Here is a 21128-nt window from a genome sequence, read left to right on the forward strand (position 1 = left end):
ACGTTCTCCTCCCTGTGGAGAGGGGAGCAAGGTGGAAGAAAGGGCAGGGCCATGGGGGGGAAGCCACAGCTGGTGGTCATGGAGACTGCGGCTTGGCCCTGGAGGTGCTCGCAGACCCAGCTGCTCTGATTTGGGGGTGAATAGGCTCTCTCCCGCCACCACGGTGCCACTGAGATCTGTCGGGTTGATCCAGGTGGGGGGTGGGGTCACAAAAAGCCACATCCAACTCGGGGTACAATAGCGATAAATAGAATTTATTTTGTACAACTGTTACTGACATACACACGGCCACGGGGGGCTTCCAAAATGGGTGTTGGGGCCGGAAGGCTGGCCTTTGGCGTGGCGCCTAAAAAGTGTGGACAGACACACACAAGGATGTGGGCTGTGCCTGGCTGCCCCCTCCATGGTGGGTGAGGGTGGCGCAAAGGTGTGGCCCATAACTCTAGGCCAGCTGAGACCCCTCGGCCCGGTGTGCCCAGGGGCATGGGAAGGCAGGGGTTAAGCTGGGTGCTGGCTGAGGAGCCAGGTAGCTCCCACTTCCCCCACAAGCGGGTCACTCGTCTGTCGTGGAGGCAGTGGACAGGGCATCGGCAGATCTGTGGTAGAGACTGAGGGTCCAGGAGGGGCAATGGGCACAGCCAGCTCCCTGCCCCTCGGCCCACCGGGGCCCCAGGAACCCCAAGAAGCAGGGTAGGGTGATGGGAGGTCCCTGGGACGACAATCCTCCATTCTGGGGCAGATGCATGGACTCACAGCCTTCAGTGACCTCTGAAATAATCTTGTCCATTTATAGCAGAGGCACCCAGAGAGGGAGAGTGATTTGCCCAGAGAGGGAGAGTGATTTTGCCCATAGTCACAGAGCAGAACCCAAATCAAAAGCTAGGACTTAGGACTCCCAGCCCAGTGCTCATTCTACCACACGTCACACCCCACGGCCTCCATAGTAGGCTCTGTATGCACTGAGATGTCTCAATCCCCCCTTCCAGCTCACTCCCCCTGAGTCCAGAGGAGCACCCAGGGGTGACAGATGAGCCAGGCCTGGAGTCCTGTTTCAAGTGACCACTCCCTGCCCCAGCCAGCCCCCCAGCCCAGGGGGTGGGGATGGTGCCAGCAGCTTCCCCACTCCCAGGTCTGGATGGCTCCACCCTGCAGAGACAGCCCAGACAGTGGGCCAGGAGGAGGGTTGGGGAGGCCGGGGGCAGCCCACAGGCTGGTGCTGGCCTCGGGGGCAGAGGTCCCGTCTGCCTGGATTTGACACAGCATCTTCACCTTGTGCTTCTGCGGCCTCATCTGCAGGGTAAAGGGAGATGGAGGCACCATGAAGCAGGGGGACAGATGCAGAAGGGGCCCACCCTTGGAGTTCCAGGCGCTGGGTCTTTCCATCCCACTGGGAACCCCCTAGACCCCTCCCTCCCAACAATTCCCAAGTCCCTTTCAGGCTCCAATCAAATCCTCCCAGAAACTCATGGGCAGAGGTGAGGCAGCATTTATTAGCCCCATTGTACAGATAAGGAAACTGAGGCCCACGGTCACCTAGCAACTGAGTGGCAGAGGACTCAAACCTAGATACATAGCTCTCACCCAAGAGAGGCGACAGAGGAAGAGAGAGAAGTCGGCCCACCCCCACCCTCTCCCCACCAAACAGAAGCTGAGGGCTGGTACTGACCTGCTCAGTGTCACCTTCAGAGGGGCATCCTGGCTAACAGCCCTGCACACAGAGAATGGCGGCAATGCAGGTGACAGGACAGATGACATGGGAGACACATGCAAGCAGAAGTCACTGGCTGTGCCCAGGCTGGACGAGCCCAACCCCTCCAGGATTAAGGGGGCCCCTTGGTCCAGCCCCCATCCCTGGGGACCCCTGGTCGCTTTGATGCCTCTCTCCAACAGCCAATCCCCCTCCCAGGTAGGGCTCCCCACAGGGCCAGGCTCCAGGCCACCTGTCCCCACCATGGCCAGGGCCCTGGTTGCTGTGCATACCAGCTGGGGCATGTGCTGTTCAGATGCTTCCAGCTGGATCTTGATCTCGGGACATGCAGGGTCCCCCGACTTGCCGGCGTCTGGGTGGGGTGACCGAGAGGGGCCTGGGGAGGGAGGCAGGAGGGAGCCACCTCACTGGCCGCGGGGAGGCACCAGGGAGACGGGGGCATGGATGGGCGGTCGGCACCAATGCTCCCCAACTCCACCGAGCCCCTCCCTCTGGGACTCCCACCCTTAACTCCCTTCTTTAACCCCCTCCCCCATCATCCTCCAAGGCCTTTCTGGAAACCACCAGCCCTCCAAGCCACCAACCGCCTTAGGCTGGATGACCAGCCCACTGTCCCCATGTCAAGGGCAGTCCCATCACACACCCACCACCTGGGGCCTTAGAACTGCTTTTGACCCTCTGTGCCCAGCCCTGTCCCCTGCCCACCACAAGACTGGCCCTGCTTGTGGCGGGGGAAGCTGGCCCTGGCCAGTACCTGGGGAGCTGCCCCCACTTGTGGTGCTGACACTGTCCTCCAGCCACGTGCTATAGATGAAGGAGTCCCGCTTGTGGGGCGTCCCCGAGGACGAGACACTCTCCTGGGGATAGGGGAGGAGAGAAAGAGGGACGTTAGCCCTTGGCCATGGCACTGGCTTGGCTCCCCTCTCCCCTCCTCACCACCCCCTCGCTGCTGCAATCCACAACCCCCCACCCTTGCCCCTCTGCAAAGAGGATGAGGGCCCAGCAATGTCTGCCCCAGCGGGGACCAAAGGAGGACAGAGTGGGAACAGACACAGACCGAGGCGCGCGCGTGCACACGCACACGTGCGCTCCCATTCATTCATTCAGCAAACATTTATTGATGTTCTCGTGGGCCAAGCCACCGAGAGAAATCAGGAAAGGTCTCAGCCCTCCGAGAGCTTGAAGTTGAGAGGAGAGACAGGCTGTGAAGAGACTAGTACAATTCCAGACTAGTACAAGCCCCACAGGGCAGGGCCTTGGTCTGCACTGTCCCCTCTGCCCATGCAGCACCTGGCACGGGGCGTGGCAAGGAACAGCGCTCGCCGAAGGACTGTTGAGTGAAGCATGACAGACAGGTTCCAAGGACAGAGCCCAGGGTCTATGAGAGTGTAAAGGGGGCTCCTAACCCACCCTGGGACCAGGAAGGCAGGCTTTCAGGAGGAGGTGATATGAGGCTGAGTTTAGAAGGATGAATACGAGTCAGTCAGACAAAGTGGGAAGGAGGAAGCAGGTAGTGCTCCAGACAGAGGAAATGGCATGTGCAAAGGCCCAGAAGTAGAGTAAGCCTGGTTGGTTTGGGGGACTGCAAAGGAGGGCAGAATGGCTGAAGTGGTAAGAGACGAGGCTAGGGAGGGAGGGGCTAGATCTTCAATGGTCTCAGAGATTGGGCTGTGGGGGGTACTGGGGAGCCATGGAAGGCTTTAGAGTAAGGGAAGGTCAGTCTGCATTACTCCTTTGGGCTGAGTCCCTTGATCACAACTCAACCACACCCAGCCTCATGCTTCCACCCAGAGCATCTCCAGGGACCAAAGAGCACCCCCTTCAGGCCGTTGTGGGGCACCTCCCCTCCCTGGGCCTCTCACCAGGCCTGTATCGTCCCCGTCCACACCCTCTGCTTCCTCCACGACGCTGGCGAAGCTGCTGGCACTGGACGAGGAGCGGGAGAAGTCCTTCAGCACTTCTGCTCTCTGAGCTGCTGTCTCCGCTCTGCCACAGATAGCGTCCTATCAGCCAGCATCCACACTGGGCACCTCCTGGGCCAAGACCCCATGCCCCTGCCCTCCCAGCCCAGGGCGGCCCAGCCTGCAGCCAGCCAAGTGCCTTTTTGGCCCCTTATAGCTCCCTGGGCCTCTGAGCCTCCCCGATGCCACTGTCCTTCCTAACACGCGGATCCTATCATGCCCCCCCCCTACTCAATACCCTCTTCTCCTGGATCCCCACTGCCCCAGATAAAGTCCAATTTCCTTGGCTGGATGTTCAATCATAACTATTAACAACAATACTGCCATCTAGTGCAGGTTTGCTCTGTGCCAGGCACTGTTCTAAGTGCTTTTACCCTAGTTATCTCATTACTATCATTATTAGACCCATCTTACAGAGCAGCAGACACCGAGGCACAGAGAGGATGGGCACACAGCCCGAGGTCACGCAGCCATAGGTGGGAGAGCCGGTAGGACCCAGGCCTTCCAACTCCACAGTCTACTCTCTTTTAACTCTCTCACAATTTTGTCCCATGCCCAGGGCCTTTGTGTCTCCTGCCTGGAGTCTCACTCCTTCCCTCAAATCCCAAAAAGTAAATTCACCTTCCAAGAACCAGCCAGGGGTCGCCTACTCAAGGAGGCCCTCCCTGATTCTTCCTTGCTGTGGGAATGACCCTCTCTGCTCAGCTTTGTCTCTCCCTGTCCCTGTCGCCCTTTCCTGCTTCTCTGTTCACCTGCCTGACTCTTCAGCCCAGGCCGGGTCCTCTCAACAGCCCCCTCACCCCTGGCAGCCAACACAGAAGGGGCTCAGCCAACAAGCACTGAACGGAGGGACAGCCTCCTGGCGGCCTCCCTGCTTCTGCTCCTGCCCCCACCCTCAGAGCCTTCACATGGTGACCACAATCAGCTTGTTAAAGCACCACTACCCCTCTTAACTAAAATCTTCCAAAGCCTCCTTGCCAGTCTCAAAGTTCTCACATGGCCTTCAAAGCCGTGACCTAGCCCCCACCCGCCTCTCCAACCTCATCCCCTCCACTACCGGTGTCCGCCTGGGCCCAGCCTCACTCATTCAGCTCCAACTGCACCAAGCATGCCTCAGGGCCTTTGCACTTGCCGTGTTTCTTACCTGAAACCCTCTTCCCTCTGCCATGCCACTGTAAGTCAGACCTAACAGGGCTGACTCCTCACTCAGCTCCCAATTCAAAACCCACCCCTTGGTAGATGTCTTCCCTGAGCACCCACCTAACGCCCCACCCCCACCCATTCTTCATCATATCCTCTGCTTTATTTTTCTATCATCACTATCTGTAAGTAGCTTATTAGGTTATGTTACGCTGGACTGTCAGCTCCACAAGGCAGGGGCCGTGTATGTCCAGCTCACTGCTGTCTTGCAGAGCTTGGCATGCACAAAGCACTCAGCAGGTGTGTGTCAAAGGAGGACCTAGGAGAGTAATCAGGCCCCCTGACACCGTAGTATGGCTGTGTCAACACTCCCGGCAGGCCTGGGCCCAGACAGGGGGTAGAATGAATGGGCCCACCACACCCAAGCCCCCCGGCTCAGCATGCCCCCGAGCCCCAACCTGTTTTTGGTCGTGGGCATCTCTGGGGAGCTCTGAGTGGATGAGTTCTCCGACTTGGGCTCCTGTGAGACGTGCCCGCTGTCTGGGGTCTTCTGGCCAGCCGGGGGGCTCTCCCTGCGGGGCACATGGGGGCAGTGGGGGGATTCAGCACCAGGCCTGGCATCAAGGGTAGAAGGAGGCCCAGGTGGTGAGAGGAGATCATGGGTGCCTCCTGCCTCGTACCCACACCCTACATCCTCAGGGGCCAACCCCAGAGCAGTCCCTGCAGCTCCTGGGCTGGCCTGGCCAAGGAGGGGGCAGGTGCTGCAGGAGCACCTACTTAAGACCCTGTTATGGATAAGGAAACTGGAGTCCAGAGATGGGAAGGAACCTGCTCAGGGACGCGCAGCTAGGACATGGCAAAGCCAAGACTTGAACCCTGGATTCATGGGATTCTGGGCTCTCTTGCCTTTGAGGACAGTGCCAGCTCCACTCCTGAGGCCTCAGTGCACCTGCTCCCTGCTTCACATGCACTGCACACACCCCCGCAGCAGCCCCATGCCGTTGGTTGCTCTTATCCCCATTTTTCAGATTGGGAGAGTGAGGCTCCGAGAGGTACAGTGACTTTCCCGAGGTCACACAGCCCCAGTGTGGTGGAGACAGGACTCACACCCAGGAACTATCCTCTGCTTCCCGGAGGCTCCCTGCTGGTAATACGGTGTGCTGTCCACACCCCGCCCACACAGGTGCACTTACAGACCTCCATGGACCAGGCCTCAAATCCCAGCTCTGCCCCTCACCAGCTGTGTGACCTGGGCAGGCCCCTGACCCCTTGACCTATGGCTCCTTGATGTGCAAGGTGTGACCCCCTGGGAGCCAGCAGAGCTGGGACTGGATGATAGCGCTTCATGTTAGGTGACGAGCTGGCCCTGGTGCCTGACGCAGAGCAGGGACTTGACCATGTAGCTGTCACTGGTGGGGACAGAGGGGGAGAAGGGTGGGAGCTCCCTCTTGCCTGCTGAGCTTTGCCACTGAATGGGGGTTGGGGGGAGCCAGAGGAGACGCAGGACGCCATCCCACCCCCTCTGCTGCACCCACCTTTTCTCCTGCACCTCCTGTATGTTCTCAATGCCGATGGCACTGCTGCGGCGTGAGCCGAACGGGCCCGACTTCTTCCTGGTGGGGCTCTTTCCAGGGACAATCAGTGACTGCGGGGAGAGGTCCCAACTCAGTACCCACCTGCTCCAGGAGCCCCCGTGCCCCCCACATGCCACCCTGGGGCCCTGCTGCCCAGGCCCTGAAGCAGAGACAATGAGCAAGAAAAATGAGAGAACTGTCCATCTCCAGAGAGAACCGTCCTAATTTACAGATAAGGAAACAGGCCCAGAGAGGGCAAAGGCCCCCCTGAGGTCACACCGCAGGTCTGGACCCAGCATCTTAGTCCAGGAGAAGAGCAGAAGCCTGAGGGAGCTGGACAGCCACTCTGGGCTGGGACTGGAGGAGGCCAAGTCCTCAGAATGACTGCTGCCTCTTTGCCCCCAGGACTTCATGGGACCTGCAGCCTACGGGCAGTGGGGAGAGGGTGGGTGAGGCAACCCAAGCCCCTGCCCCCTGCTACACCTCGGAATCTCCAAACCGGCTGGGGGAGGTTCTGGCCCAGCAGTTGAAAGACGCCCTCCGGCCCAGTTTACACATACACTATGGTGGGATGCCCTAGGCACCAGAAGCATGTCCCCCATTTCTCTGGGGAGGCGGGAAGGTGGGCCCCATGGAGGCACAGATGGGCAGAAACCCCCAGGCCAGTTCATGGTCGGGACAGGGAGTTAGGGCAGAGGAGGGCAATGGCGCTCCATGCAGAACCGGCGATATTGGGGGACGTGCAGCTGGACAGAGGGTCTTTAGGTACCAGATCCTAAAGGCAGGGACTGGGCCAGAGTCCCAGGGGCCAGGGCAGGGCCAGAGCCCCTGGTGGGCGGGGGGGGGGGGGGGGACTGGCACTGGCACAGGTGCCAGGCCCCAAAGCAGGTGCTGAGTGCCATCAGAGCGTCTGGCACTCCATCCTGCCAGCCCTCGGGCCTGTCCCGGGGGGAGGGGGGCAACGTCCCCAATATGGCCTCCGTCCTGAGAGCGAGCAGAGAACAGCGCGTGCAGGCAGCCTCCAGAGCCGGCGGCCCCGCGGACGACAACCTCTTCCACGGTTCCTATGCCTATGGCACTGCCCCGGCGTCCGAATCTACTCGCACTTTTCCCAGGAATAAGCAATGACTGGCAAGCAGCAGAGGGTGGGAGCAGAGAGAGAGAGAGAGAGAGAGAGAGACAGACATAGAGAGAGTCAGAGAGACAGAGATGGCGGGCGGGGGAGGCACAGAGAAATGAGACAGGGAAAGGAGGGAAAGACAGACAGACACAGACAGGGACAAAGAAGAGAGTGGGGCAGGGGATTGAGAGAGACAAGGCCGGGGAAGGGAAGGAGAGAAGAGGTGGGAGGAGACACAGAGAGAACAGGGGAGAGAGATTGACAAATAGTCACATGAGAAGGGGTGCAGAGTGAAACACGGAGAGACAGACACAGAAATGGACCCGGGGAGCAAGACGGACAGAGACGGAGAGGGAGGGGCAGGCACAAAGGGAAAATCAAGGGCGAAAACAGTTCGAAAGAGGAGGAGAGGGAGTAAAAAGACAGGTGCAAGAGGACAGAATACACACGTGCAAGAAGGTGGAGGGAGGCAGGGGGTGGAGGAGGGGAAGAGAAAAAGGGAAGGGAAAACAAGGAAAGAGGAGAGAGTAGAAGGAAAAGGAAGCAACATGAAGAGAGGGGACAGTTGTGCAAAAACAAAAACAGAAATGGGTCTGGTTACTGCCACGGTGGGTGCTGCTGGTCTGGCCCTGTCCCTGGGGCCCCTCTACAGCCACCCACAGGAGGCTGGGCCACTCTGGCGGGGAAGGAAGGGAGTGGCTAGTGAATTGGGGTTGGAGGAGAGTGGGCCTGCTTCTCCAGTGACAGTGGGCTTGGTGACTGCTGGAACACAGAGGACTCGCCCTGCTTCCCTGGCCAGGTCAGCCCATGGGGCAGGGGTGGGGTGGAGGGGGTCCCTCCTGCCACATGACACAGCCTCACAGCACTGAGCACAGGGCTTGCTTGGCATGCAGCAATCAGTCAGTAAATGATGGGTGGGTGGGTGGATGGATGGATGGATGGACAGACGGATGGATGGAAGGACGGGTGGATGGAAGGAAGGAAGGAAAGATGGATGGGGAAGGGGCAGCAGAGCGGTAGGTGCAGTGCTGGGGGGTGACCACTGGGCAGCGGAAAGCAGACTGGCCCACAACTGAAGGCCTTATTCATCCTTTGTGCCCAGCACACCCCCTGAGTATTAGTAGCAGAACCCCACAGAGCCTGGCAGACAGTAAGTAATCACACAGTAGGTGCTCACTCAGGAGAGGCTCGCACAGAAGCCCAGGTCCTGACACACTGTAGGTGGGCACAACCACAGAGGCCCTGGCACGTAACGGGTGCTCACACAGCTCATCTCCTGACACAGAGAAGGTATTCACTGATACCCAGGGCTTATCACAGCAGTCCATTTCCTGACACATGGTGGATTCTCATACAGCAGCTCAGGGTTGGGCACACAGCAGACACTTACAGAGGTAGGTCCACGCAGTAGCCCAGGATCTGACATACAACAGGTGCTCACAGAATCTCAGGGCCGGGCCCACAGTAGATGCTCACAAGGTACATGTCCACACAGCAACCCGGGTCCTAATACACAGTAAGTGCTCACACAGCAGCCCAAGTCTAGACACACAGCGGTACCCACCAGCATCTCAGAGCCAGGCATACAGCAGATGCTCACACAGAAATCCAGGTCCTGACACACAGTGCGTGCCCACAGCCTGACACACAATAGGTGCTCCCAGAAACTCAAGGCTTGACAGGAGGTGTCCATACAGCAGCCCAATCCCCAGCATATGACAGACAGTAGGTGCTTCATAAGGAATGTGACACAGAAGCTACCCCAGAACAGACACAGCTGAATAAGGGGCCAGGAGGTGGGGCGGGCCGAGGAGCTGGGGAGGGGGCTGCAGGCTCTCAGCATCCCAGTGTCACAGCCTGGGTACCTGACCCCATGAAGAGCAGTGGCTAGACCTAGCCTAGAGCCCAGGATGAGCCCTCGGACAGCAGGGCAGCGGGGGGAGGCGGGGCCCCTGGGGGAGGGCACTCACTATTCCAGCCGCTTTGGCCAGGTCCGGGTTGTTGGGTGCAAAGCTCCCGCTGTGGCTGGTGGACACGGTGTTGGGCTTCTTGTTGCTCAGCCCCATGGCATCCATGGACTGGCTGCGGCTCCGGATGACCCGCTGCGAAGGTGGCGGTAGGGGTTTCATAAGGCCTCACCCCCTCGGGGAAACCCAGGAGCCACCGACGCCACTCTCAGTGACCCCAGGAAGTCCCTTCCCATGAGACCACACAAGAGTCAGGTCCACATGTGCCAAGGGTAGTGTGGGCCTTGACTCTGCCACCAACTTGCTGGGTCACCTTGGGCAAGCCACTCCACACCTCTGAGCCTCTGAGCCTCATGACCTGTTGTGCAGTTGTTGTAAAGACCGTGGAAGACGCTGGGTCATGAGCAAAAGCATGCACAGAGAGACCTCCAGAAACCCCAATTCCCTCCTGTTAGCGTCTCTTAGGGCTTGCTTTCCTCCTTGCTTTTCTTCCCTCCCTCCCTCCCTCCCTTGCTTTTTTCAGTCAATCTGCACTGAATGCTCACTTCAGGGCCGAGTATTTTACATTTGCTCTCACTCAATCCGCCCCAGGAAGCAGGCACTGCCACCAAGCCCATTTTACACGTGATGAAACTGAAGCAGAGGTGGGTCTGAAATCCAGATGCCAAACCCAAACCCTTGACCGTGGGCTCCGCTGCCTCTAAGAAAGTCTGTAACTTAAGCCCGGTCCACCATCCAGCACTCACCAGATGTGGGGTCACTGGAGCCCCCCCTCAGAGAAGACACCCCAGGTCCATGTTCCTCCCACCCACTCCCTGTCTCCAGTGAGCAGAGGCAGGGCTCTCGTCAAGCCTCTTTCTCAAAGACATTCTGTTCGCCTCAGCCCAAGGCAGGCCTGGGCAGCTGGGCTAATCCTCTTATGCAAACCCACACCTCCAGCTTTGTGGCCTGCCCTGGGGTAAAGATGCGGCCCCGCCAGCCTGCTGGGCACCTGGAGGGTGGGCAGTCCTCCTCCTGTGGGTGGAGGACACAGTGGCAAAGAGGCCACCGCCTGCGGACCTGCAGCCCTGGGGGAGTCCAGGCCCTGTGGGGGGAAGAGGAACTCTCTCCTCCTCTGCCTCTCACTTTGGATGGTAGTTGCTGAGGTAGATGGGCAGGGCTTTGCATTTTGCTTCTTAACTTAGATTACACTGATCTAACTGCTTCACAAATAATTCTCAACAGTTGTATGAGGTAAGTTGCCATTACCCTAAACAACAGATAAAAAACCTGAGGCTCAGAGAATGCTCACGCTGGTAAGTGGCAGAGCTGGGCTTTGAACCCAGGGTGTCTGTGCTCTCAATACTAAGCTAAACCAGAGATAGCCAGGGTGGGTCACACGGCCTAAGGTCATGCAGACCAGGTCCCTCTCCTATGGCCCCTCGTTCACGTCCCTTCCCTGACCTCTGTTTCTTTCTCTCGGTCAGGACAGAGGCTTCCTCCTCTCTTCTCTGCCTGCTGACCTGGGAGCCACCACCTTTGGCACCAGAGGGCTCCAACCTTCAGCACAGCTCCCAGGCAGACTCCACCCCCAAGCTTAGGCCCCGCCTCCGACCATCAACTCCTCCCCCAGCCAGAGCCCACCTTACAACTCCCAACCGCAGCTCTACCCCAGGCCAAGACCACACAGCCCCCCCCCAAGTCTAAGCCCACCCTAAAGCCCAGGTCCACCCAGAGGCTCACCATCACCCAGACTCTACCCCAGCTGCGTGCCCACCTAGCCCGAGCTCACGCCTATTAACTCCACCCCTGACTCCACCCTGAGCCACGCCCCCACCCGCCTCCACCTCCAATGTGAGCTCGCCTCTAGCCACACCCCCACACCTTGTCGCTAACGGCATCCCCCGACTCTAGCCCAACCGCGTGCCCAGATTCCAAGCCAACCACATCCGTCCCCCTCCGCACCAGGTAGACCCCTGCTCTTCACCTTGAAGGACTCGAAGAAGCCGCCGCCCCCGCCGCCGTTCTCCATCTTGTCCTCGTCGCCACCCAGGCCCATCATGGACTGGCTGTGGATGTGCAGTTCCTCATAGAGCGTCTCCAGGAGGGCGGCCCGTGTCCGCTCCTGAGGGCCAGGCCGGGGCCGTTAGGAGAGACCCCAGGGATCAGCCCTTCTGCCCACATTTGCAATCGCAGCCACCTTCTCTGAGTGGGAAGCGGGCCTGGGCTCCAGAAGCCCAGACGGCTTCCCTCAGGCCCCTCCACAGCACAGGCAGCCCCCAGGGCTCGACGTGGCCCCTCAAAGATCTGACTTCATGTCCCCACGCCCCTCCTCCACTGCGTCCTCTGTGCCAGCCCGCCTACCTCCAAGACCCTCCTGAGCATTCCTTATGAACCCTTACTTCCTCTCCCTTGACCCTGGCGCTGCTCATCTGTAAATCTGTCCTCCCCCAGGCAGCCTTCCCTAAGGCCAAGGTCTGAACATAGCTTTTCTCTCCCCAGGGACTGAAATTCTAGGGGGTGGGGGGATTCAACCCCAAGAACGCATACTCACCTCCAGTTTGGCAAACTTCTCTGCCTTGTAGCAAGCATATTCAGCATTGATCAGTTTTGTCAGCAAAAATTCCTGGAACTCAGGCCCCTGGGAGCCCCCATCGTGGAGAAGAAGAGAAAGGGGGGTCAGGCGAACACAGAGACAAGGGGCTGGGGCTCCTGAGCCATGCTCTGCTGGGGCCTGGGGGCTGCCCTCTTCATTCCCAGAAGGGCATCTCCTTGGGCTCAGCCCCCCAGCCCAGGCACCTGTGAGCCCTATGCCCTTCATGGCTGCCCACCCCTCGGGAGAGCTGGGTTGGGGTCTCCCACTGCATCAGTCTGGGGGATTGGGGGGGGGCTGAAGCCAAGGCTCAAAGTGAGGGCTCCTGAGAGGTGAGAGAGATGTGTGCCCCTGTCCCCAAACATTTTAGAAAAAGGTTGAAATTGTCAAAAAGACAACAGAAATGAGGAAAGGCCACAGAGTCTGCTATACAAAATGTAAAACAATGATATAGTCTGTTCTGTGACGTTGTAAAATAAAGTCACAGTTTTTATCAAGATGAACAGAAAAGCCAGGCCCCAGCTGCTCAGTTAGGGGAGGCCGGCTGCCCTGGCACACAGTGGGGCTTCAGGACCTCATACAGCAGAATGTGCACCCTCTCAGCCCCCACCCATTTAGTCCTGCTCTGCCCATGACGGGGGGGCTGGGGGCTGTCCCTCACCTTCCTGAACACAGCAGGGTCCGGGAGGGGTGGCCCAAAGAAGGGCACGTCGTCTCTCGCAGTGACGGAGACCTGGAAGGGAGGGCAGCTGTCCCCATGGAGTCCCCACACCAGCCAGAAACCACTGATTCGCCGCCCTATCCTGCCCCGTGCTGGGCACAGGGCTGCCCCTTGGTGGGGGAGGTTCAGTGACTGCCGATTGGGTGGGTGAACCCCAGGATTTTGGCTCCTCCATCCTTGGTCCTGAACTTGAGAGGTGGGAAGGGGTGGAGGGTCTCAGGAGTCATGAGGATGGAGAAGAAGGAGGAGGCTAAAGGGCGGAGGAGGGTAACCAGCCTCTCTGAGGGGAGGGATTTCAGGGAGCAGAGAGGGCAGGATGGGACTCCTCCATCATCAGAGCAAGAGGGGGGCTCAGAGCCCTCCGGACAGTCCCCCTATTTACAGTTGGGAAAACTGAGGCTCAGAGAGGCCTCACAGTGAGTGAGGGTGGGGCTGGGATGGTGGCTGATGCCCTTGGGAAGCTCCGAGATCACCCACCTTGTACAGGGGGCCATCGGGGCCCCCACTCTCGGCCTGCACCACCACATAGGCATGCAGAAAGTTGGACGCAATCATGTCCGGCACAAAGGGCGTGTTCTCATCCTGGAAGACCACAGCCACGATGTCATTCCCGATGTGCCGCTTCCGCTGCAACTGAGCACAGGGCCACAGCCTTCACCACCTGGCCGGGGGCCCGCGGAGTGTGGGGAGGGTGCCCGCAGAGGTGCGGGGGGCTTGGGGTAGGCAGAGGGCATGTCGAAGGAGTTGCTTCCCCCCAAAAAATGTGGTGAAAAACTTGTCTTAAAATTATTTTCGTTTTCTTGGAATCCTGTGACAGATGAGAAAACTGAGGCCAAGACAGAAGTGACTTGCAAGGCCCTACAGTGAGTTAGGGGACTTGAACCCGGGGCTCTTGGTCCCCAGGTCCTACCTCTCACCCTCCTCCTGTCTAAATACCCCAAACATGGGCCCCTCTTGAACAAATGAGTTCCACTCAATATATCTTTGTTGTTAAAATGAACAGAGAATCTTATTAAAATAAAATTAAAAGACATTAAAAATAAGGAATAAACATTTCCATTTTCCTCACATGACCCCTATATCCCCCTGTACCCCTGGAGTGGGGGCATGAGGAAATAAGGAGGACAGCCCTGCAGGAAGCTTAGGACAAGGTGACAAATTTCCAAGTTCAGCTCCAGGAACATGCCTTGCACTTCCTCATCACCAGGCCTTTGCAGAAGATGTTCTTTCCCCCAGAATGCTCCTCCTCCCTCTCCTACCTCCTCTGCAGCCTAAAAGTCACTTTATCTTGAAAGCTTTGCCTGACTCCCACCTCTCCCCAGTCTAAGTGCCCCCATGTGACATGACAATACCCTTCATTTCCTGTAAAAATACTCGCATTTACTGAGCTCCTGCTATGTACCAGATACTGTTCTAGCCACTCTGGGTGCATACCCTCGTTTATGCTCACCTATAAGGTAGGTGCCATTATTATCCCCATTTCACAGATGTGGAAACTGAGGCTTTCACAACATCGTAGTAGCTTGTCACCCTGCCCCAACTAGAGGCCACAAGTTGGGGGACTAGATCATTTCCATCTCTCTATCCCAGGGCCCACTGAGTCTGGTGTGGTGGACACTGAATGGGTAGGTAAATGGGGGACAGGAAGACAGGTGGGAAGCAGGTGGGTGGGTGCCCAGGCTACCTGCTGGGCGTCCCCTTCTGTGTAGGGCAGCTTGGTGGACACGTGAAACATGATCTCCTTGTTGCGGAAGTTGCAGTACACAGACTCGGTCCCCGTCTGCCCGTGGGTCACGTCCAGGCCTCCTCGGAACCTGCCCCAGGCCCCCCAGGCCACGGCTCAGTCTCCAGCCCCAGCCAGGCCTCCAGGGGGCCAGGACGGGGGCTCCCTCCCTGCCCAAGGGCATGGGTCGGATTATCCTCTGCTTGTCCCACCCCAATGCTCACCCCTTAAAGTCCTGCAGTTTGACCTTCTGGCCAAGGAATTCGAGGAACTCCACGAAGGCGGGGCTCTCCTCGTTGGTGCTGAAGAGTTCTTCCTCGGAGGTCTAGGGATGCACAGAGGGCAGAGGTCATCGAGCTGGGCCTCCTACCCCCACTCACACCCAGGAAGGCTGGAAGGGGGACCTCTGGCAGCCCCTGAGCTCCTGGGAAACTGAGTCCCTGGGCAGGTGCTCTCCCTGGCAAAGGTCTGAGGTCCCAGGTACATGGCCAGATGTGGGGGGCAGGGAGGAGGAGGTGAGCACACCTGCCCAAGCTTCTGATAAATGACTCCGAACTTGAAGTTATTGCTGATGACGTGCTCGTCGAAGGTGACAATGAGGCGGGAGGCCTGCGGGGACAGGACGATGGGTGAAACACGCTGCTTTTTCAAGTTGCCGTTTATTGCTCTATGTGCCAAGCACTGTGCCAAGCACTCCACATGCATCCACTCATTTCCTCCTCAGAAGAAGCCCGTGAGGGAGGCACTCCCGCGGACTGCATCTCACAGATGAAGACGCCGACATTCCGAGACCTTAAGGAACTGATTTGCTAAGGTCAACAGCTGGCAAATGGCAGAGCTGGGACTTGAACTCAGGTCTGTTGGATTCCAAAGGCTAAGCGCATTGCTCCTGAGTTCTGCCCATAAGCTCCCGCCCCTACTCCGCTCTAACACCCAACTTGTTCCCCGGCTCTTCTGTAAAGCCACCTCATCATTCTAGAACAGGCCGAGTCCCACCAGTGGGCTGTGGGCCTTGAGCAAGTTCCCCTCCTCACCTTGGGCTTTCGGTAACTGAGAAGCAGGACCTGATTTCTGAGGCCCCTTCCTTCAGGGGACCTTTCCTGGACCACCCGCCCTTCAGCGACCTCACCTCACTCTGGAATTCAGTCAGAGCCACAGGTTGTACGTGTCTTTCAGGGCCCACCGCTTTCCAGAAACCCCCTGGCTCACTGAAGACAGAAGTCCCTCCCCTTTATCCCACATTGTCACAGCGTCTCAAACCCAGCACCCAGCACCAGAGCTGCAAGTGCAGCTGCCGTCTGTGGGGCGGCACCTATGGAGATGCCTGTGTTATTCTCTCTCCCCAGGTCCCCTCTGGGGTCAGAAGGCAAGACCAGTGGAGCCTTGGCTCAGGAGCACAGATTACCCTTAGGAGGGTCCCCAAATGGCACTGAGAGTTTCCAGAGGTAAGGAAGGCTCGCCTCCAAGGAGGACAGCACTAGGTTCAAATGCAGGCTTCCTTATCTGCTGTGCATCCTTGGGTAAGGCACCAACCCTTTCTGGGCCTCTGGTTCCTCTTCCACAAACTGTGGACTTTGCAGGGTTATTGTGAGGTTTAAATGAGAGAACTTAGGAAAAATGCCCTGCACACAGCAGGTGCCCAATAAATGCTTGGTCCCCTAGTTACCCACCCACTCCCAGTGAGCAGGGCCCAGATCCAGCCATACCTTGGGGTAGAGCACAGGATAGAATCGATCCACATTCACATCTTCACACACCAGCTGTGGGAGCAGATAAGGGAGGGCCTGAGGGTGGGGCCTCTGGGCCTCCCTGGCTAAGGTCTGGGGGGAGGACAGTGGAGGACAAAGAGGGGACAACCAAGCCTGAAGCAGGCTCACTGTCACTCAGAATGGGGTACAGAGAACTGGAGCCCCTGTCTCCAAAAGGTGCTCTAAAGAGTGCCCAAAGCACACAGCCAGCACGTGGGCGTCATGGGAACACGTGAGCGGCAGGACCCTGGAGACAGGCCACAGCAGGCAGGCCAGGATCTGGGGCTAAAGATGAGGGTGTGCAAAGGTGAGGCTGCAGCCCAGCTCTGTGCCCACCTGGGGCGTCCACGGGGGGCTCAGCATGAAGGATCAGAGGCCTCACCTTTGCCATCTGGACCACGTTGGGGAACTCAGTGAGGCAGGAGATGGGGATGACGTCATGGTATGTCCGGCACTTGGTCCTGGGAGGAGAAGACCCATGCTGAGGGGCGAGGCAGTGCAACATGGAGATGGGAGCCCCTCCACACCAAGTAAGACCAGAGAGGGCAGACCCCAGGGAGGTCCAGAGGTGATGAGGTGGTCAGGCCTGGCTTGGGCACTAACTTGCTGTGCAACCTCAGGCAAATCCCTGGCCCTCTCTGGGTCTCAATTAGAAGAGTGGGTAAAATGAGATGGGCTCTCAGATTCTGAGACCACAGCCCTCCCTGCTGTCACAGGTCCCCTCACCCCACCCTCACCTGAGCAGCAGACGCAGGTGTTCCTGGTCCCCGATGACATCATACTTGAGTGAGAAGACAAGGTGGCCCAGGGCAGTGTCCAGTGAGTAGTAATTAAAATGCTCCTGTGGTGGAAGGCGGGGGCCAGGGGAGAGGGTGAGGCTGAGCCTGAGGCTTCCAGAAACCAGACCAGAAAGCCAGCTCACCCCCGGATGGGGGTCCTTCACCAAGCAGCAGGTGTCCGGGCTAACAGCACTATCTGCCTCAGAGAGACCTGCATTCAAATCCCAGCTCTGCCACTTGCCAGCTGGGTAACCTGAGAAGGTCACCTTACCTTTCTGTGCCTCAGTTTCCTAGTCTATCAAATGGGAGTGAGGCCCACTACCTTGTGGGAGGGTGGCAGGCACTGAAAGAGATAGTGCCTGGCGCAGAGTAGGTGTTCTCTGAACGTCTGTAGTAACCTTGGCTCTCTGGGTCTTCAGCAAAGTCAGGACCACATCTGTACCTGCATGGCTGTCTCCCAGCCCCTGCCCCTCTCAGAGCTGGGCACACAGTAGGTGCTCAATAAAAATATGTCAACTGACTGATTGGTCAACTGATTGCTCTGTGGCCCCTGAAGCCAGGGCCCATGAGACTCAGGAAATGAAACATCTCATGAACACACTGGCTGGCTGACTGAGCCGGTTCCTGCCCTCCTGCCTCACCTGGGGAAGACGCAGGGTGGGGAAGAAATGCTCCCGAGGGCCCAGGGGAACTGCAGCAGGGATGGCACCCCCAGAGAGGAGCTGGCAGTCTGGCACCTTCGGGTGGGGAAGCCCCAAAGCCAAGAGTCGGAAGTGCCAGAAGATTTCACCCCAGCTGGCCCTGGGTTCCCCTGCCAGCCCGGCCCTGGGAATGAGGCTGGCTCCTCAGCCACACCCACCCCAGGAGTCATCGTGGAAGGAAGCCCTGTTTAAATACAAACAGCTGTGCTCAAAGGATGGGAGGAAAAAGATGGAGGGGCCAGGGGACATGCCCCACAAATCCACAGCTCAGGGGCAGTCTGCGGGGACCTGGGGCAGAGTGATGGAAACCCCCAAAGGCTTGGCACTATCTGCACAGAGGGAGTGGCAGGCTCTTGGCAAGGGGGTCTGCACCGAAGTCCTCGGGGTGGGGAGTTTCCCCAGACCCCCCTGGCTGGGCCCAGAGAAGCCCAAGGAGAGTGGGCTCAGGGTCCCAGTGGGTCAATGCCAAAGTCACCCTAACTTCCTCCCTCTGCCAGAACAGGGCCCACTGCTTCCCCAGCACCCCACCTGGAGCCGGGAATGGCCTGACCTCTCTGCCAGCCCCTGGAGCCCCTCCTCTCTGTGCTGCTAGCCTGACCCTGGTCATCATGCCTCCTCTAAGACCCCCCAACCTGTACCTCTTCCAATCCTCCAGTGCCCAAGGCACCACCTTCATTCTATCACTCACCACTCCTTCAGCAAACTTTTCTGTGCACCAACTATATGCTAGGCCCACATAGTCCCCCAGGCCCCACCACCTGCCAGATCCAATTAAGAGCCTCTGGACAGTGGGTTCCGGGGATGCAGGTCTCTCTCCACCCACAGGTGGAATTCCCTGCCCTGTTCTGAGTTTGTCCCCAGGCGATGGCTCCTGACTCTGAGCCTGCTGGTTTAGTCTCAGTCACCCTGTCCCCCGCACCTTAGCACCAATACCCACCAGCATCAGGCTAATGCCCTGGGCCCAGACTGAGCTCGCACAGCTTCCCAACACCCCAAGGAGTCACCCCTCCTCCCAGCACCCACGAGTGCATGCACACACGCTAGAAACGTGACCCCTCCCTTAGTGTGTCTTAATGAAAGGTCAGCCAGAGCTATGTCCAGTTCCTAGCTCAGTAACTGTGTGAGCTTAACCAAGTCGCTTTATCTCTCTGGGCCTCAGTTTCCTTTTCTGTAAAAATTAGGACGATCCTGATCTCACGGAGTAATTATGAAGATGTAATAATAACCGCTAACATTTACTGAGTACTTACTATGTGCCAAACATGGTTCTCGATGCTTTTATCATCCTCATTTTTACAGACGAGGAAACAGGCTCAGGAAGGTTAACTAACTTGCTCAAGGTCACACCATCAATAAACAGAAGAGTCAATAGGCGCACCCCGGCCACGAGACTCCAGAGCCCACGCTACATTCCGCCACCTCGTTTGTAAACTGACAGACAGCACTCAGCATGGAACATGGCACATACGAGGTCCCAGCGTGTGACTTCCCCTCCAGCTCCCACAGCCTCGCCCAATAGCTCCTGCCTGGAACGTCGTCATCGGGTGACACTAGGACAGGTCATTACTGGGCAGGGTCCCAGCTCTGGGGCAGGTGGTGGGGCAGGGGTTGCACCAATCAAGGTCACACCACGGAATTACTGTCTTCCCCACCTCACGCTGCCTGAGGGCAGGGCCTGGGTCTGTTTTGTTTGCTGCTCTATACCTGGTGCCCAGAACAGGACCAGGCACACAGCTGGTGCTCATTATTTGTTCACCCTGACTGAGCCCTTACTTTGTGCCGGACACCATTCTAAATGCCTCACAAACACCGTCGCATTAAAGGCACGAGGTGGGTATCATCACCATCTCCGTTTTTACAGATGAAGAACCAGAGGCAGGGGCTTCCCTGGTGGTGCAGTGGTTAAGAATCCGCCTGCCAATGCAGGGGACACGGGTTCGAGCCCTGGTCTGGGAAGATTCCACATGCCACAGAGCAACTAAGCCCGTGCGCCACAACTACTGAGCCTGCGCTCTAGAGCCCGCGAGCCACAATTACTGAGCCCGCATGCCACAACTACTGAAGCCCGCGCACCTAGAGCCCGTGCTCCACAACAAGAGAAGCCACTGCAATGAGAAGCCCGTGCACCGCAACGAAGAGCAGCGGTGAGCCCGCATGCAGCAACGAAGACCCAATGCAGCCAAAAATAAATAAAATAAATAAATTTATTAAAAACAAAAAACCAGTCTCCCCATCTTAAAAGAAAGAAAGAAAGAAAGAAACAGAGGCACAGAGAGGGTAAGTGACTTGCCTGATGTCCCATGTAGTGACAGAGCCAGGATTCAAACCCTGGTAGAGTCTCTGTTAACCACTATGCCATAACACTGCCTTTTGCAATAAATGTTTGTTGACTGAATGAGTGAATCCACTACGCATGCTCCCTGGACTCTGCGACAGCCAGCCAGCCCAGCCCACAGTTCCGCTCCCTCCCAGGCCCAGCCTCCCCCAGGGCTGGGCTGTGACCCACTCCCCACCCAGCCCAGCCCCCCAACACCAGCGGGCCACACACCTTGCCAAGAAAGTGCCTGCGGTAGATGCGGGCGGTGGGGTTGCATTCCAGCTTCACCTTGGCCGTGGGCGACTGCAGCGGCTCTGTCTCCGGGATGCTGGTGATTTCGTGATTGGTGCCTTCAATCCAGTAGCCCCCAAACTGGGGCAGCAGGATGAGGGGGAAGGGCCCTTCTCGCCCCAGGACCTGAAGGAGGACTCAGCTGAGAGCCACCCACACTGCACGCCACTGGGGGCCCCAAGACACCCCCCAATTCAGACCTGGAGCCACTTCTGCCATGGCTAAGGAGTACTAGGGGACAGCCCAGAGCCTATGTGGGTCCCAGGGCTCATATCCACCTCCTTCAAGGCACTTGCTCCAGCCCTTTTCCTCCCACTGCAGGCACAGACCCAGATGCACAGAGCCCCATGTCCCAGTCTCAAAGGATGGGAGTGTGGGGACAGGTAAAGCTGAGAGCATGACGTTGGCCGAGAGGCTGGCATATTTGGCTCAGAGGCCTAAGGGTTCACATGGGCTCTGAAGTCTTGGGCTTGTAAACTGAGTCTCCAACACCCAGAGCAAGGCCTGTGGTCAGGCTCTTGACAAGGAGGAGGGCCCGGGTGTCCAGAGTCCCTGAGGGAGTGCCTCCTGGGCTCGGGATGGAGATGGGCTCAGTGGGATCCAGTCGGTTACCTCGTGGACGCTCGGGTAGGGAATGTAGTCCTCCTCCGTCTGCAAAACACAAGCAGGGCAGAGGCCCAGCTGGGGTGGGGTCCTTACCCTTTACTTCCAGCCTCCCCAGAACACCTGTTGTTCAGCCAGCACCCCCGGGCTGGGGTTGTGGATGGGGCCGCGTCCTCATCTCCCCATCCCATGTGGGCTGACCC

General features: G+C 58.2%; 1 protein-coding gene across 8 annotated transcripts in view; it reads right to left on the reverse strand.

Annotated features, from left to right (window-relative positions):
- Positions 1-247: 247 nt before the first annotated feature.
- Positions 248-21128, reverse strand: part of RAP1GAP (RAP1 GTPase activating protein) — a 51088-nt gene continuing 30207 nt past the window's right edge. For 5 of the 8 annotated variants that reach the window (XM_068537764.1, XM_068537761.1, XM_068537762.1 and 2 more), the window contains 21 exons: positions 20935-20973; positions 20263-20448; positions 16972-17075; positions 16617-16695; positions 16193-16246; positions 15012-15095; positions 14711-14811; positions 14448-14577; positions 13241-13396; positions 12704-12775; positions 12004-12090; positions 11437-11574; positions 9474-9605; positions 7434-7511; positions 6345-6454; positions 5268-5381; positions 3571-3694; positions 2463-2565; positions 1981-2084; positions 1667-1708; positions 1217-1290 (listed from right to left, as the gene is read on the reverse strand). In XM_068537764.1, the coding sequence (XP_068393865.1) occupies positions 1700-1708; positions 1981-2084; positions 2463-2565; positions 3571-3694; positions 5268-5381; positions 6345-6454; positions 7434-7511; positions 9474-9605; positions 11437-11574; positions 12004-12090; positions 12704-12775; positions 13241-13396; positions 14448-14577; positions 14711-14811; positions 15012-15095; positions 16193-16246; positions 16617-16695; positions 16972-17075; positions 20263-20448; positions 20935-20973 (2004 nt within the window). In that variant the 3' untranslated portion in view covers positions 1217-1290; positions 1667-1699. Of the gene's footprint in view, positions 1291-1666; positions 1709-1980; positions 2085-2462; positions 2566-3570; positions 3695-5267; positions 5382-6344; positions 6455-7433; positions 7512-9473; positions 9606-11436; positions 11575-12003; positions 12091-12703; positions 12776-13240; positions 13397-14447; positions 14578-14710; positions 14812-15011; positions 15096-16192; positions 16247-16616; positions 16696-16971; positions 17076-20262; positions 20449-20934; positions 20974-21128 lie in introns of all 8 variants that reach the window. The other 3 variants (XM_068537765.1, XM_068537760.1, XM_068537766.1) reach the window with 2 other exon arrangements.

Source organism: Eschrichtius robustus, chromosome 3 (assembly GCF_028021215.1).
Source record: "Eschrichtius robustus isolate mEscRob2 chromosome 3, mEscRob2.pri, whole genome shotgun sequence".
Taxonomy (NCBI): Eukaryota; Metazoa; Chordata; class Mammalia; order Artiodactyla; family Eschrichtiidae; genus Eschrichtius; species Eschrichtius robustus.